Source organism: Carettochelys insculpta, chromosome 3 (genome assembly GCF_033958435.1).
Source record: "Carettochelys insculpta isolate YL-2023 chromosome 3, ASM3395843v1, whole genome shotgun sequence".
NCBI classification, from domain to species: domain Eukaryota; kingdom Metazoa; phylum Chordata; order Testudines; family Carettochelyidae; genus Carettochelys; species Carettochelys insculpta.
Window position 1 is genome coordinate 97,498,438 of NC_134139.1, and position 15,659 is coordinate 97,514,096.

General features: G+C 41.0%; 1 protein-coding gene across 1 annotated transcript in view; it reads right to left on the reverse strand.

The window, feature by feature from the left end:
• ADGB (androglobin) overlaps nucleotides 1-15,659 on the reverse strand; it is a 224,364-nt gene that overhangs the window by 12,752 nt on the left and 195,953 nt on the right. The window contains 2 exon segments of the mRNA XM_074988710.1: nucleotides 1,422-1,577; nucleotides 4,710-4,897. Of these exon segments, the coding sequence (XP_074844811.1) occupies nucleotides 1,422-1,577; nucleotides 4,710-4,897 (344 nt within the window).

The window sequence follows — 15,659 nt, forward strand, 5'->3', positions numbered from 1 at the left end:
GTTTCAGGCAGAGGCCAGTTGGAGCTGTGGGGAAAGTGAGGGATACAGGCTGAGGTGGGTTGGGTCTGTGGGGCTGACAGGGTTTCAGGCTGAAGTGGGTTGGGTCTGTGAGGTGCGGGGTAAGGCTCATATTAGTGGAGAGAGTTCAGTCTCCTAGTGAACAAAGGTAGGGATATGTGTCCCTTGTTTTAGTGAGTACTTGTAAGTAAAGTACTCATTTAACGAGGGATGAGTGTATATGATACGAATGCTCATCTGTAAGTAATGCATCAGTAGGCTGTTGTCTATAACTGTGCCTGAGACAGGTGCAAAAATTGAGATTTTCACATAGATTTAGTGTTGGGTTACCTACAAATATAACAAGTTACAGTCTATTTTGCACGTTGCCTTTCCTTCTGGTACCATATAATAAGTATTGTGTCAGTGTTTGAACTGGCATAAGAAATTAGCAATAAAAATAAATATTTGAATAGCTTTCCCCCTTAGACAAACAGTTTGCTGTTATAATCATTGGGTATTATTTACATTTTACACAATCATTTAGTAATCATTGGCATTGCAATCATTGGGTATTGTTTACATTTTATTACATTTACACATAAAAACAACCTTTTGTTAACCATAAAAGAACAGAACAATTATAAAAAAACCAGGATTTAAAGTGCTACTCATTAAGAGGCAATGATAGATTCTGTGGCAGTTTGGACTGTATTCTTAATACCATGGGCCGTTTTTGGAGAATTTAAAAAAAAATCTATAAAAATTGATTTTGTGTTTCATTTAGATGTAGCAGCAACAAAAAGTAGTAAACCAATAAATTAAAAAACCCACTCTTTACTCTGGACAATATCCCCAAGTTTTTCCTCAAACATAATTAATCTCAATAAGATTTTCAAAATATGCCTCTGTGAAATTTGGGCTGTACTTCTCCAGTTGGCTGCTCACAGGTGCAAGGGTCTGGCTCAGCAGTGCTGAGGAGCACCGCAGTCCCGGGGACAAGGTAGATGTGGAGGGCTTGGCTTTCTGGCGTGGGAGGGGCAAAACTTGGGGCAGTCAGACCTGCCTCCTGCACACTCCCTCTGAGCTGCCTGAGGAGTGACGCACAGAGCTCCACAGAATTTCAAAGGGGCCTGGAGTTATGGGCCCCTCTGAAATGCTGAGCCCAGGGGCACTTGCCCCCTTTGGTCCCTGCCATCCGTCTGCAGACCTGTAGTAATGCATATGAAGCATTTGCTTATAGATTTGTCCCCAGGGGACATCCCTTAATCCACTCCCATCAGTACTTCTCATTCTTTAAGCTTTGTGCAATACCATTTCTTCCTAAGGAGTGGAAGTGGCTCTCTGAACGGACACTGTCCCGATGCAAACTACCCTTGGGGCTTTTTACACCTTGTAACTATAAAAGGCTGAGCTCTGTTTACCTTGACAGCTCTTCCTGGTTCTGCAGACTCCCATGCTTGTTTCATGGCTTTGATCTCATCTGCTCGCTCTGTGTCTTTCTTCAGCTCCAGCACCTCTGCCTCACTCTGTTCAACGACTAGACGCAAGATCCAGTAAGGTTTGTTCGGATCAGATTGCTGAAGGTGAGATGGAGCAAAGCAAGTGAACTAGACTTATTAGTTAGTCTAAAGTTATTTTTCAGATCTAGTCAGTTTTTTCTGCTCTTTGATAATTTCCCACTGAGTTCTCCGTCCTTTAATATCCACTGCTTAGTAAAGAGTAATTGCCAAAGAAAGCCTCCTCTTTAATTAATGCCCTCCTCTGATGTGCACAGGTGTGCTTGCACTCAGTAGAGTGGGGCTGTACACCAGACAGCTGGAATTAAATCACAAAAGTTCTTATTCCTTTTCAAGCATATCAATGTTAAAAATAAATGTATCTCACTTACATTAGTTTACCAATGAAATAAGCATTTTGGAAGAAGATGGTAAATTCTGCCTCAAGACCCAGGTGTGCACTGTGGGTTCAGGGACAGAGTTTCTTTTGAATGGAAAATGTGTCAGCCATTTCTGTGGCAGCATGTCTCCTTTTGTCTATATCCTACAAAGAGCTCTCTGAAAAGTCAGAATATGTGCAGTGAGGAGGTGGAGGTGCCTTACCCCATTCTCAGCACAGCTGATAGTAGAAATTTAACACTGTCAGAGGTTCTATCAACACTCTGAGGATAACACCTCCAGTTGCAGAAGCCCTGACAGTGTGGCTTCATTGTGGCTGTACAGCCAAGGATCAGGGGACAACACTTATGACCTACACTGTCCAACACGCTAGCCACTGTGGCTATTTGGGCACTTGAATATGGCTGATTGGCTTGAACAATAAATATACTTTCAGAATAATGTGGCTAGTTCACCACTGACTAGCCACCACAGCTTAAGACGTATCCCATAGTTATCACTGGCCTTCCCCCTTGAATCACAAGGAAGCTACAGGCACATGCAAAGCCCTCCCAGAACAGTTATAGAGAAATTCTGCATAAAAACCTAACAACATCCTCCACTTTAACTCTCTCCCACAGATTTCCCATAGAACGATGATCAAGATAATGAAACCACTAAAGGATGAATGATCATGAATCCACAAAGAAGGAAATCAGTCTGTTTGCAATCCTTACAGGTCAATTAGACCAGTTAGCAAAGATTTTATGTTAATTTTTTTTTTAAATTTGCTTTTGGTGGTCACTCCATTGTAAAAATTTGGCTCCTTATTCATTTGGAATTTAGCCAGCCTGATTCTGATCTTAATTATACCTGTGAAGTCAATACAATCTCATGGGTGCAAGCTGACTTTTCTCAGTTTACACAAATCTTATTGTCATTTAAAATGTTTTATTGCACTTATTTTTGAATTTTAAATATTTTGAATGTTTTACAGACAAAAGAAATTAGCACTTGGAGCAATTTAAAGCAAGTTTTGAAAGACTTCCTACAGCCCAGCCTTTGACACAAATCACGTGTTCTCCTAAGTGTGTGTGTTCACGAGGGGATTTTACAGTAGCACTTTCTTTATCAGAACACTGTTCACTCTGTGATCAAAACACGGAATTTTCACAATAAAAGAATGTGCCCTAATGGCTAAATTCTTCTCTCAGCTCCACACCTGGGGTCTCTTTAAAGCAAGAGTATGCTCTACGTCTGAAAGGCTGACCACAGCCTTGTGCTAGATAGTTGATGTACTAGTGTTTTGTTCTTTTGCACCAGGAACAAATCCTATCTATCCACCCATGGCCAAATGGAATTAATGTAGTTTCATCAAATCCACATGAGCAGGCAGGATGCAAGTGGCCGCTGCAGGAGACGAACACTGCCTACGTTACACAGAACCCTTGGATTGTACTGCCCCAGAAGAAGGGAGTTGGTGGGCAGAGCAATACTAGCAGATCTAAGATGGATGGGTGTGGAAAAATTCCTTTCTTCATCCTCGGGCCTCTGGAAATCCTGAACACTGAATAGCTGCTTAAGCTGTGTATTAGGGCCAAGGATTCCCCTGCCGTTTAAGTCATAGAGTCAGAGAAACGTAGAATACTAAACCTGGAAGGGACCTCAAAAGGTCATGAAGTCTAGTTCCTGGCCCTCACGGCAGGACCACGCATCATCTTTATCATCTCCGTGATATATTTTCTAACCTGTTCTCCAATGAGGGAGATTCTACAACCACCCTAGACAATTTATTGTGGTAATTAACTACCCTGACCGTTAGGAAAATTTTCCTAATGTCCAACGTAAACCTTCCTTGCTGCAATTTAAACCCATTGCTCCTTGTCCTGGTTATCAGAGGCTAAGGAGAATAATTTTTCTCCTTCCTCCTTGTAACACCCTTTTAGGTACTTGAAAGCTGCTATCATGTTCCCTCTCAGCCTTCTCTTTTCCAGACGAAACAAACCCAATTCTTTTAATCTTCTCTCGTAGGTCATATTTTCTGATCTTCAATCATTTTCATTGCTCTTCTCTGGACCCTTTCTAATTTCTCCACATCTTTCCTAAAATGTGGGGCCCAGAACTGGACACAGTACTCCAAATGAGGCCGTGGCTACATCTACACTAGCCCAAAACTTCAAAATGGTCATGCAAATTCCCATCTGCTCATAGGAATAAGGGGACTTCGAAGTAGCCGGGGTCATTTCGAAAAGGAGCCCCGTCTGGACAAGCTGCGCGGCAGCAAGCCATGTCAATTTTGAAGTGCCGCGGCCGCCCGCATGCTAATGAGGCGCTGGATATGTATTTCAGCGCTTCATTAGTAAACTTCGAAATGGCCATTTGCATGGCCATTTCGAAGTTTTGGGCTAGTGTAGACATGGCCCTAATCAGTGCAGAGTAGAGCGGAAGAATTACTTCTCGTGTCTTTCACATCAGTAAGCCTGAATCCCCAAAAGGCGCTAAACATAATTTGTCTTAAAGATAATATTGTTAAGACTTTCCAAACAAATGCATCAATCATATAACACAAGATTATCATATTTTGCATATATAGTGCAACATTTCTATATATTTAGGAAGGATTCAAAGCACGGCATAGAGTAATGTGTATATTGTTGGTTATTCTATGTTAGCTGCCTGTGAGCACTTTTACACCCTGTATAAGAACACAGTTCACCTGCAAATATATAACAATCAAGTGAGGGTACACTAGTATAATTTTGTGCCAAAGAACATCTATGAAATATTGGGGTTGCACATTTACCTCATCTACAGGCTTCCAGAATTTAATCTTACCTGAGATTCAGGTCTAGATGTAGATGCTGTTTTATCTTTACTGGACTTCTCTTTTTCTCCTTTCTCAGATGCTTTATCTTTTGTTTTTCTGGTTGTTTTAGGAGTGCTTGCAGATTTTTGCCCTTCAAAATTGCCATAAGTATCCTGGTTTATTGCCACAAGGGGCTCTTCATGTTTCTCACCATGTGCTATCCATAGATCGTTGGGAAGGTTGTATGAATTATATAACACCAATGCCAACAGCAAACAAATGTCCCCACGTTATAGCCAGCATGGAACAGAAAAGCCATTCAACAATACACAGAGAAAAGGAGAAACCAGTTAGTGATTTTGTGATTTTAGAGCACCGAACTACTACTCTTTAGCTGAAAAAGAAAAAAAAAAATCTTAGGGAAAGAGAAACATTTATACCTGGCTTAGAAATGGTCATATTCTGATATTTTTGCCTTAAGTAGCTCCTTACTTAGGGTTCAAGTGTGGCATTGCCATGAGCCCAGTGTACCAGGCCCTGGGTTGCTTCACTGACCAAGCAGCAGGCCAGAAATCAAACTGTGATTCAAGAAGCCACAGTCTGCCTCGTGGTTTCTGACCATGTTACAAGACAAAATGCCACCTAGGCCAGCTCAATACTTGGTGAAGCATACATCATCTGATGCACCAGCACCTTTGTGCTAACCACAGTGCTCAGTAAGCGTGGTTGGGTAGATTAAAGCTCCACGCACAGAGTGTGCAATGGGAAATAGAAGGGAGAGGGAAAGCAAAATATTGCAATGATTAAAAAACATTTTAAAGAATTTCACGTACACGAAAATCAGGAAATTCTGTCAAGGATCTGACGTCAATCCTGGCATATTTTGTATTACTGCATAAACCATAACATTTATGTGTTGTATGTTGTTGGGAAACTGTCAGTCAATATTTCTTGAAATCTTTTTGTTACAAAGCCCCCTTTCATAGGGACTGTCCGCACAGAAGAGTATACACACTACAGGGATGCGATTCCTGACGTATACAAGCCTGTTGCTCGTCAGTTGGTCAGTGTAGACCCTGCTGGTGCTTTCTCAAGACTTCCCAATGTGCTTTAAATAGTACTGCTTCCAACAAAACTACAGGCTTAACCTCTCTCATCCAGCACCCTGGACAAATCTGTCAGATGACAGGAGGTCAATACTGTCTAGCATATTACCAACACTTTCACTGCTTACTGGGCTCTTACACAACATTTAGAGATAAATTACAGCTAAATAACAGCACAGAACACTGAGAGCCAGGACTGGTGGCTGGAAACAAACTTCATGGGACCAAGGGAAACTTGGTCACACCCATGGTAAGTGGTGTCCAGCTAACTAAAATCAATCTGGATTACGGAAATTACTGGATGAGCTAGTTCTGGATGAGAGAGATTTAACCTGCATATTAAAGTGCACCAGTGTCTCTCAGGGTGCACTGGAAAGATCTACATAGATCACGTAACGCACAACACCTTAGTGCACTTGGGAAATCACATTCCTCACACTGTGTGCATTATTCCACACATTAACAAGCCTGTGCTCCTACACCCCTTTCACTGACTGCACCCCATCCTGCCATGCGGTTTGATTTCAAGCCCACTGAAATCAGTGGGAAGATTGGAGTGATCTCATTCTTTGGGTTCTATGGGAATGTTAAAAAGATATGTAAACAACAGAGAAATGCATACACTCTGAAATATTTTTATTATATAGGCAAATATCTTCTCCTAGTAGATTTAAATAATATATGATGGTGCTGCCGTGTTATGCTTAAATTGACTCACAATCACTGAAGCGTATTTTAACAAATGACAGAAAAAATTAAAGCAGTCACTGTAAATATTGAAAGTAATAAAAGCTCTAGAGGAAATGCTAGCATGAAATAAATATTGATGATGATATAACTTGAAGTTACAATATCATTACACTAATGACTTTCTATTTAATTTCCTATTACCATAGAATATTGCCACTGTAAATCAAGCTGGGATATGTGCACTATTCTGTGAATTATTAACATTTTGAAGATAAAATATTTATACATAAAAAGTTTGCATTTATAAGAATACATTAGAGACAGACAGTGCCATTAGCTAAATGATGCTTGATACAGTCATATGCATTCTGGAATGCTGCAAGCTTTTGCTGATTTCTTTAAAGCCCTTGAAGGATTCTGAATTTGAGTGTGCTCACATCCATGGTGGGCAGCCAAGAGATGGAGACTGGGAATGCTTTGTAGAATCTGATATATGATTTTTCTATATTTTTAAATAAGCATCTCTACCTAGCTAAAAACTAACCCTGATCACACTGAACCAGAGTCTTGGCCCAGCTAGTTTCTTTGCATAGTTGCCGAGGTGGAGAGAGACCATAAATCTGGTCTAACTATTTCCCTGTGAGAAGGACTCCCTTGGTGGCACAGGGCTGGTAAAAGCAGCTCTACGGCAATTCCTGCCTCTCAAACTCTTGGTTTAAAGCACCTGAGGCCCTCAGACCACATACGGCCGGACCCTCCCCCAGGAACCTCTTGTGCACCAGGGCACTAGAGTCTCACATTTCTTAAGCTTCCTCCCTCACTCCCTCCCAGCACTTTCACAGCTTAGGGTCTAGGGCTCCCAGGACTGCCACCCTTACACTTTTAAATCATGGAATCAGCACTGTACGCAGCGGATGAGCGGAGGAGCCGTGGGCAGCACCACAAAGTGCTGCTACCAGGTCAGCATCGCCTGGGGCTCCCTGCTGTTTTTAAATCACAACAATTTAAATTGTTGGCTGGGCCAGCAGCAGCCTGGGGAACCCAGGGCTGACAACTGTGGGGGAGGGAAGGGAAAAGGCAGCTTTTCCAGCCCCTTTAAATCACCCCAGAGCCCTAAGTAGTGCAAGCTAGGCAGTGATAAAAGGCTGACTGGGGGAAGCTAGCCTAGCTCCTGCCCCCCGCCTCCATCTGAAGCCCTAGAACCATCCCCCCAGATCTTGCCAAGAAGCCAAGCAATTCTGTCAGCGGCTCTGGGGGCGGAGGGAACTATACACTTAATGTCATAGTTTGTTTTTAAAATGACTTTTTAAAAACTCAATAATTCATGCCAGTTTTATACTGGCTCTCATTTGAAGATGCTAAATTTCAACTGCCTTCATTTAGACTCAAGTGCTCAACACCTCTGAAAATTAAGTGCACAGTATTTTATAGAATGTGTCCCCCAAAATACTTTAGAATTTCCATAAATGGTGCAGTTACAGAGCTAAATAATGTAAGGGTGCAGGAGAAAGAAATGTTGCAAAGGGGGAAACAATATTTTTTCAGCTGAGTTTCTAAATAAGGCAGAGAGTTATTGAGGCAAAAAAATGCAGGAAGACCGGTCAAGGTGTCAGTAGCTGCAGAAATGAGGGTTCTTGTACTGACAGTGGTAAGCGTGGCGGCAGTAGAGGATAAAGGAAAACACTAGAAAAAACAGGGAGTGAGAAGCAGGAAGAGACAGACTGATCAAATCCATGAGGCTGGCTGCAGCAAGACAGTAGAGGGCTTTGGAAACTGAAAGGAGAAATGAAGTGGGTCCTTAAGGGACAGAGCCTAAGAAGTTGCTTTTAAGTGGGGCTGATGCAGGTGAACTTTTTTTGTGCAGGTTAGGAGGCAGTAGGCAGCATTCTGAGCTTGAAACTGAGGGAAGCCAAGTGGGAGACATTACAAAGATTAAGGAGGATATTGGTAAAGGTGTTACCGACCTATTTCTAGGAGAAGAATCACATGTAGTCACTTACAAATGCTGGCATGATCAGAATGAAGTTGGGAAGTGGGGCAAGATATGAACTAAGAATTCTTCCCTGTTGTCAGAATTGCTGCCAAACACGACAGGCTAAGCTAATTTGGTTCAAATTGATCTAGCTCAATTTGAGTTGGATGAAAAGTTACCAATTTACATCACCTGACAATCTAAAGCATTTGGAGTTCATCCCTCAGTTTGAATGCAGAACCACCATTGAAAAACTAAACAGATTGCTCCCTTCATTCCTGAAATAGGTGTCTTAAATTCTTGCTGTATTATAGGTTGACCCTTCTGGCCTCTATTGATTGGGGTGATATTGATTGGGGTGAAGGAATGAGGCTGTGGATTAGCCCAGGCTGAATACTACCAAATATACATAGACACAGCTACATGTCTGAAGAGCATTGGAACTTTTGAATACTTGTGTGAATCAAATTCCTAGAAGGTTCATGACATTGCCACTCTCTCTCCCTCTCTTATACATGAATCCAGCCAGATCCAGTGCAGAGACAGATAGCCTCATCTCGCACAATTGTCAGTGTGATCTTCTTACTAGTATTGATCTGCACCACTTGTGAAAATTGTTATGACATCATTTACAGTGACAGCAGTGCAATCATGAAATATTGGGTTCTATAAAATGTTCCCCTTTGTTATTTCATCTTGGGACTACTCTTTTGTGGAATGTAATCACTTGAGTGTATTACCAAGACACTTCAGAACTGAAAGGAACACCAAGTCGAAGTCAGTTCCCTGACTACATCACCCACAGTCAAGATACATGGAGTTTGCTTACTCTTTGTTCACAATTGCAGTAGAAATGTGGATTGTTTCTTTTACTCTGGTGACAGCATGCATGTTTGTGTAATTTTTGTTGGTGGCAAGAACAGGCCTAAGTTCCTCTGCCCCAACCTTGTTAGCTGATTATATATATATATAATGTAAAATGGACTGGAAACAATAAGCATTTAACTGTTTCCTTATATTGCACTATGTGGGGGCAGAGTGAGGGTCTGGGGAGGGGCCATGGATAAGGGGTTTGCAGTGCAGGAGAGGGCTCAGAACCAGGGCAGAGGTTGTAGCGGGGGATAAGAGTGCTAGCTGTAGCTGGGAATGAGGGGTCAGGGGTGACAGGGGCTCAGGGTTGGAGCAGAGGGCTTGGGTAAAGGGAGTGAAAGCTCTGGCTAGGGCTGGGGGCTCTAAGGTGAAGCTGTGGATACGGCATCTGGGGTGCAGACAGACTACCCCAAGGATGGGGCCAGAGAAGGACTCCCCCCAGCCTTCTCCTGCTCAGCAGCAGTGAGTTCTGGGGAAGGGTCCCCCTCATCCTGATGGCCATGTGCACCAATGGAGAGGAGGTAAAGGGGACAATTGCCCAAGGGCCCAGGGCAAGGTAGCCACTGGTGCTCTACCTGCAGTGGAGGATAGTGTCTCTTGATTCAAAAAAGGTTTGATATGCCACATGGAGGCTCCGGTGTAATAAATGTTGCTGTCTCAGCCACCCTGGAACCGGCTGGCGGCGTCTTAAAAGTGTCTTTGAATCAAGAGATGCTGTGTCTTTCCCCCAGAACAGGTTAGGATGGAGCGGCATGGCCAAAACAGCCACTAACAGAATTTAGAGGGCAGGTGGGGACGGGGTTTTGACCGGCCTGAGGCTTTTCTTGTGGGAGTGGGTGGAAAGGCTGGCGGCCCCAGCTGAGAGAGAAGAACAGGGGACCCCATTGATTGATCTGCCCTGGGCCCCAGAATTGCTGTCATTGCGCCTGGGTGTTTTACTGAAGTTCTGTTTTTATACTATACATCAAAATCTCCTGTACAATAGACATTTCTCGATATAACATGTATAATAACCAACTTATTATTATATCTGAGACAGTATTTGCTATTTGCTCCCAGTCCTCTTCAATACCCCCCCCCGCCCCCCCCCCTCAAAAAAAAACAAACCTGCCAAACAGCAGTGCTAAGGAACTTAATGAAAGGAAGAACAAAAACAAAAACAAAAACCAAACAGCACAAATTAATCCATGGAATTCAAAATTTTGGGCAAGCTGTTGGTTGTCACCTGCATCCTGGATTCAGATTCAAAATTTTGTACTAGAATCTCCTGTCTTACATAGATCCTGGGCTGAATCAAAACCCTGAATCCAAACACCTTTGAATTTTAAGGGAGCTGTAGAGCAGATAAATATGTTAGTAGCTAAGGCACATCTGTTGGATATTACAATTATTAGTAACTATTATCTATAGCAGCACTAGGAATTTATGTGGCAATTTACAAAACACAAATGACAACTGTGTACAAAGAACTGACTTTCACCTAAATATTTATGAAACAATTCATAGATCACATGAGAACTACTGGTCTTCATATTACTTCTTAAAAAAAAAAAGCCCCAGACATATGCAAATGTTGATTTAAAACAAACAAACAAAAAAAACATGTTAAGTTCATATTTCAACAAGTTAATTCCAATACAAACATATACTGCAGATGGCACTGTTGTCTAATATTAAAAAGCACCAATAGACACCATGAAGGTTTCTAACAGGAATTTTCCATCTGCTCAATGCAGCTTTCTTAACATTCCCATGGTGCGAGTCCTTTTTTGTTATACACCAATATTGCAGTATCTATGAATCATGTTTGAAAATCAACATTCACTTTAAAATTTGTTATGACTCCTCTTGGCACTATACAGCTCTCTGAAAAATGACATAATTTGTTACACCACCACAGGGGAGCCTAGGATGATAGAGCCAAGTTTCCAAACTACTTTAATAATGGCACACATTTAGAAGAAGGTTTAGAATATTGTGTTGTTTTGTTCCCCAAAGGCTTACTGTATTTTAAGCATTTTAATACTATCTATGCAAAACTGTTCACAAAAAATATTACTATTAGTGGTAACATTGGTTCATCTATTAAATATCAGTATTAATTTAATTTTGTAGTACTTCAAAATACACCTTATTTCAGAAGTCAGGAGGTGCAATGCAATTGTGTTATGGTAGAAGACAGACAGCATTAGGGGACAGAGTAATCTCTCTTATCCCTTAAAGTGAATCCTTGTACAAGTATACTCTAGCTCAATGGTTTGAGCATTAGGGTTCTGAGCTCAATCCTTGAGGGTGTCATTTAGGAATCTGGGGCAAATAGATATATTTTTTTAAAAAAGTGGGTGAGATGGTCCTTGGTCCTGCCAAGAGGGCAAGGGACTGGACTTGATGACCTCCCGAGGTCCCTTCCAGCTCTATGAGATGTGTATCTCTGGTATCACTCACCTTTCTAAAATGTTTGTATGGAGCCCAATCTGGCAAGCACTATCTTGTGAGGAAGGCTTTTGTCAACAAAAGTGTGACAGGAGGCCCTTTGTTAATAAAAAAAATCCCTGCTCCAAGGCTCTCTTATCTCTTCCTCATAGGCTTATTCTTGCTGTCCCAGAAGTTTATGGTACCACTACCCCTGAATTTAATAAATATATGACTTTTTTAAAGAAATGAGTGATGAATTTAAAATCTTTTTTTAAAAGAATGTCTTTAAAAGAGAAATAATTTTTGGATGAAGGAATAAAGCCTAGTTTATAATATAATTATTGGTCGAGAATGGCTAAGGGGAAATTCAGAAAATCAGAATATATATGAATCATTTATATGCTCAAATATTAACCCAGTTGCCTAAAAACTGTATAGAACCAAGTTATTTTGGAATAGTCCGAGAGAATCAGAAAACATACAAGAAGACTGAAAAAAATGAATAGTGGACTAATCTTCAAAAAGAGGGATGCCATCAATTAGCATATGATAAATCTAACAAGTCCCCAATAAAATAGTGAAAACCAATAATAAATGACAAATCCAGAAGATAATATAGTAATGGACAGTAAACAGTATGACTCGGTAAAGACCAAATCTTGCAAACTTAATTGTGTGTGTATATAAACACATGGTAGATGATCACAATGCCATAGATATGCTTACATTTCAGAAAAGCATTTCACAAAACCTCTCTATGACTATGGATTGAAAACTGGTAAAACTGTAGCACTCATGATACACACAAGATAATTTACTCAGTTGGGGGAAAATCTTGTGAGGTACTGCAGAGATCAGTGGTGTCTTATTTTATTTAATTTAACATCACTGACAAGTTGGAAGAGGGAGTATGTTAATGAAATTTACAGACAACACTATGTTGCCAGAGGGAGCCAAAGAGATTAGAAACATTGGAAGAACTCCCTTTTCAACTATTTTCCCTATCACTTTTGCTCAAATGCTTATCTTCTGTCGAAAACCAAGCTCAATTTTGACCCTTTCTTGACTCATCTCACAGCATGGGTCTTCATCCTCTTTGACCTTTTGAGACCTTAGTCAGTTACTCTTTCCTTGTATAGCCTTTCCTTGGGTTTGTTACTGTCCTCCGTGATTCTCCTGCTGCTTTTCAGATCATTCCTTTAGCATCTTCTCCCTCTCTGAAAGTCTAACAGGACTTTCTTTCCTCTCTTTACATCCTGCTCTATGTGTTGTCATCCATGAACAAAGCTTCAGTTACCATTTTTTATACTCACAAGGCTTCTTTACCACTTGTGATCTAGTTCCCTAACATACCCTTTCTGGCTGACAACTAAAATTTAATATGGCTAAAATGGAACTCATCATCTTTCCTCCAGCACCTTTTCTACTTCCCCCATTCTTTGTCACTGTTGGGAATGTCACATTTCCTGTCAATGAAGTGAGTAACCTGCGTGTCAGTTTTGGCGCTTTCCTCACGTACTCAGACCTGCATCCAAATCTTGCCACTTCTTCCTCCAAAAATTTTATAAGATAAAGCCATCTGTCTAGACAGCCAAAAATCTCTACTCAAGCCTCTTTCTTTCTGTCATTTTGGTCACAGCAACCTCCTGCTCTGTGACCTCCTGAATATTCAGATCACCCATTTCCAAGGCATATAATGTGCTTTGGTAAAGGTTTTATTTTCCTTGCCTAGTGCTACATCACCTCATTATCTGCACTCCTGCCTTGTGCCCCTCTTTTCACATGTAAATGCAAACTTCTTGTTCCAACCTTTCAAAGCCCTTCAAAGTTCTGCCTTACCTATTTAGCTGCTTTTTTTCTATCATTTTGCACAACTAATCTCATCCACTCTACTATCTCATCCTCCAAATCCCTTCTCAAAGACCATCTCTGCTGCAATGATGGAAAATAATTGGCCAAGTTTTCTGTAGCTATGAGAAACAGATGGGGAATGTACATATTTCATGATCTAACTGCAAAATATTCTGTGCGTATGTGCATATGGGTCTATTATCATATGGTTATCTGATGGCTTATTTGGTTATCAATTCCCACCTACCACCACCCTTTGCATGTTGCTCCTCATCACAGATTGTAACTTTTTTGGAATAAAGAATATTTTTACTTCTGTGTTTGTACAAGACCTAGTGCAATGGGGCTGTGATCCTGACCAGGCACCTGAGCATTGCTGAAATCCAAACAACAGCAACAAAGACTACAAAAAGTGAGATTCATTTTGAGAGAATGGAAGCTCATGAAGTGACCAAATGCAGCCCTGTATTCACACCCTACATGCTATTCCAGTAATCCTTGTACAAAGTATGCCCCGTGAGGTCTCATTTGAAAACTAATAATTCACTGATTAATAATGTCATAGAGAAAAGTATGCAGCAACTTTATATGTAAAGTTACAGAATCCCCCTGTATGATGTTAAACACACATGCTCAGGTAGACCCAGCTAGGAAGAGCTGGTCAGGCAGACCGGTATTAAACAAAAGAATGTGCGTTTACAATATAAACTGCAAACAGAGTCCTCAGACAGAAAGCGTGGGGAGAAAGAAGATAGAGACAATCTACGTTTTAGTGAAAAAGAAAACATTACTCTTCTTCCCGCATGAGGCCATATCTCTTTGCTCTGGGCTTGAAAGAACTTTAGTTAGGAGTCACTGTCAGGAAAACAGATATCAAATGGTGACAACTATAAAGGTCAGGCATTAAAACACCTCAAGTTCTCTCTCCCTACCCATCTCTCTCTTCTTACGTAAGACGACAAAAGAAATAGCCATTGGATGAGAGCAGATCCCAGTTTGAGAACTTGGTAACCTTCAACCAAGTCTAATCTGTTAAGTGTAGAAAGCATTTCAACTTCATTTTCCTTGTAACCATTTCTGACTTGAATGTCTCATTACACGCGGTACTCACTTAAAATCTCCCTCTTTGTAGTTCAATAAACTGGTTTTATACGTTACTTAGAATTAATCCACTGTTGTGAATGGTATGGGTAATTCAATTAGAGCAGGAAATTGTTGCATATTGACCACATATGGAAAAAACAGATCTAATATCTCTGGACTGTCCAGGAAAGGGTTGGACAGTGCAGAATACAGATTTTTGGGGAAAATCCAGGACAGGGAGTGCATTGGGGTCATTATTCATGTGGAAACAAAGTGAAAGTCAAAGTGTGGTTGGTGTTTGCTGAAAGAGAGCTAGGATCAGAGCTACTGGACCGGGGATGTGTAGCCATACACATCAATCAATGTGTGACCTGTGTTCTGGCAGACTGTTTGTGAGCAACCCAGGTGGGAGCTAAAACAGCACAGCATTGTGAGGCACCCAAGGTTGCAGGGCACGGCTGACACAGCCTCTCGCTAGTTTAGACTGTATGTCACCTGTCTTATATCCGTGTGGAGGAAAGTAACCTGAAACACTGCTATCCAATAGATGGAAACTAGAAAGCAGTAATGCTGAAAGAGGCTTAGATTTGGGAGTGGCCAGTAAAATAGATGGGAGTATGCATGGGGATATGGCAGCAAAACACACCATTGCAGTTCTGAATTGCATGTACAGAGGCATTACACAGAACAGGAAGAGGATAATCTTTACTTCAGGGCAGTAGTATGGCTGCAGATGAAAAATCTTTCAAGAGCACAAAGATGTTCATAAGGTGAAAAAATCAGATTAAAGACACAAAAATAAATTTGAGGCTGGTGGGACTCATTTATAAAGAAATAGGGAAAAATACATATATGATTAGCTTGGTTAAAAGATGATTAAGAGGGAATCTTGACATCAGTCTATAAATATATGAAAAGTGTGACCATTACAAGAAGAAGGAAGAAGAAACTTTGGGGTGGTAAAGGTGTCCCAAGGGAAATACAGGAAGATC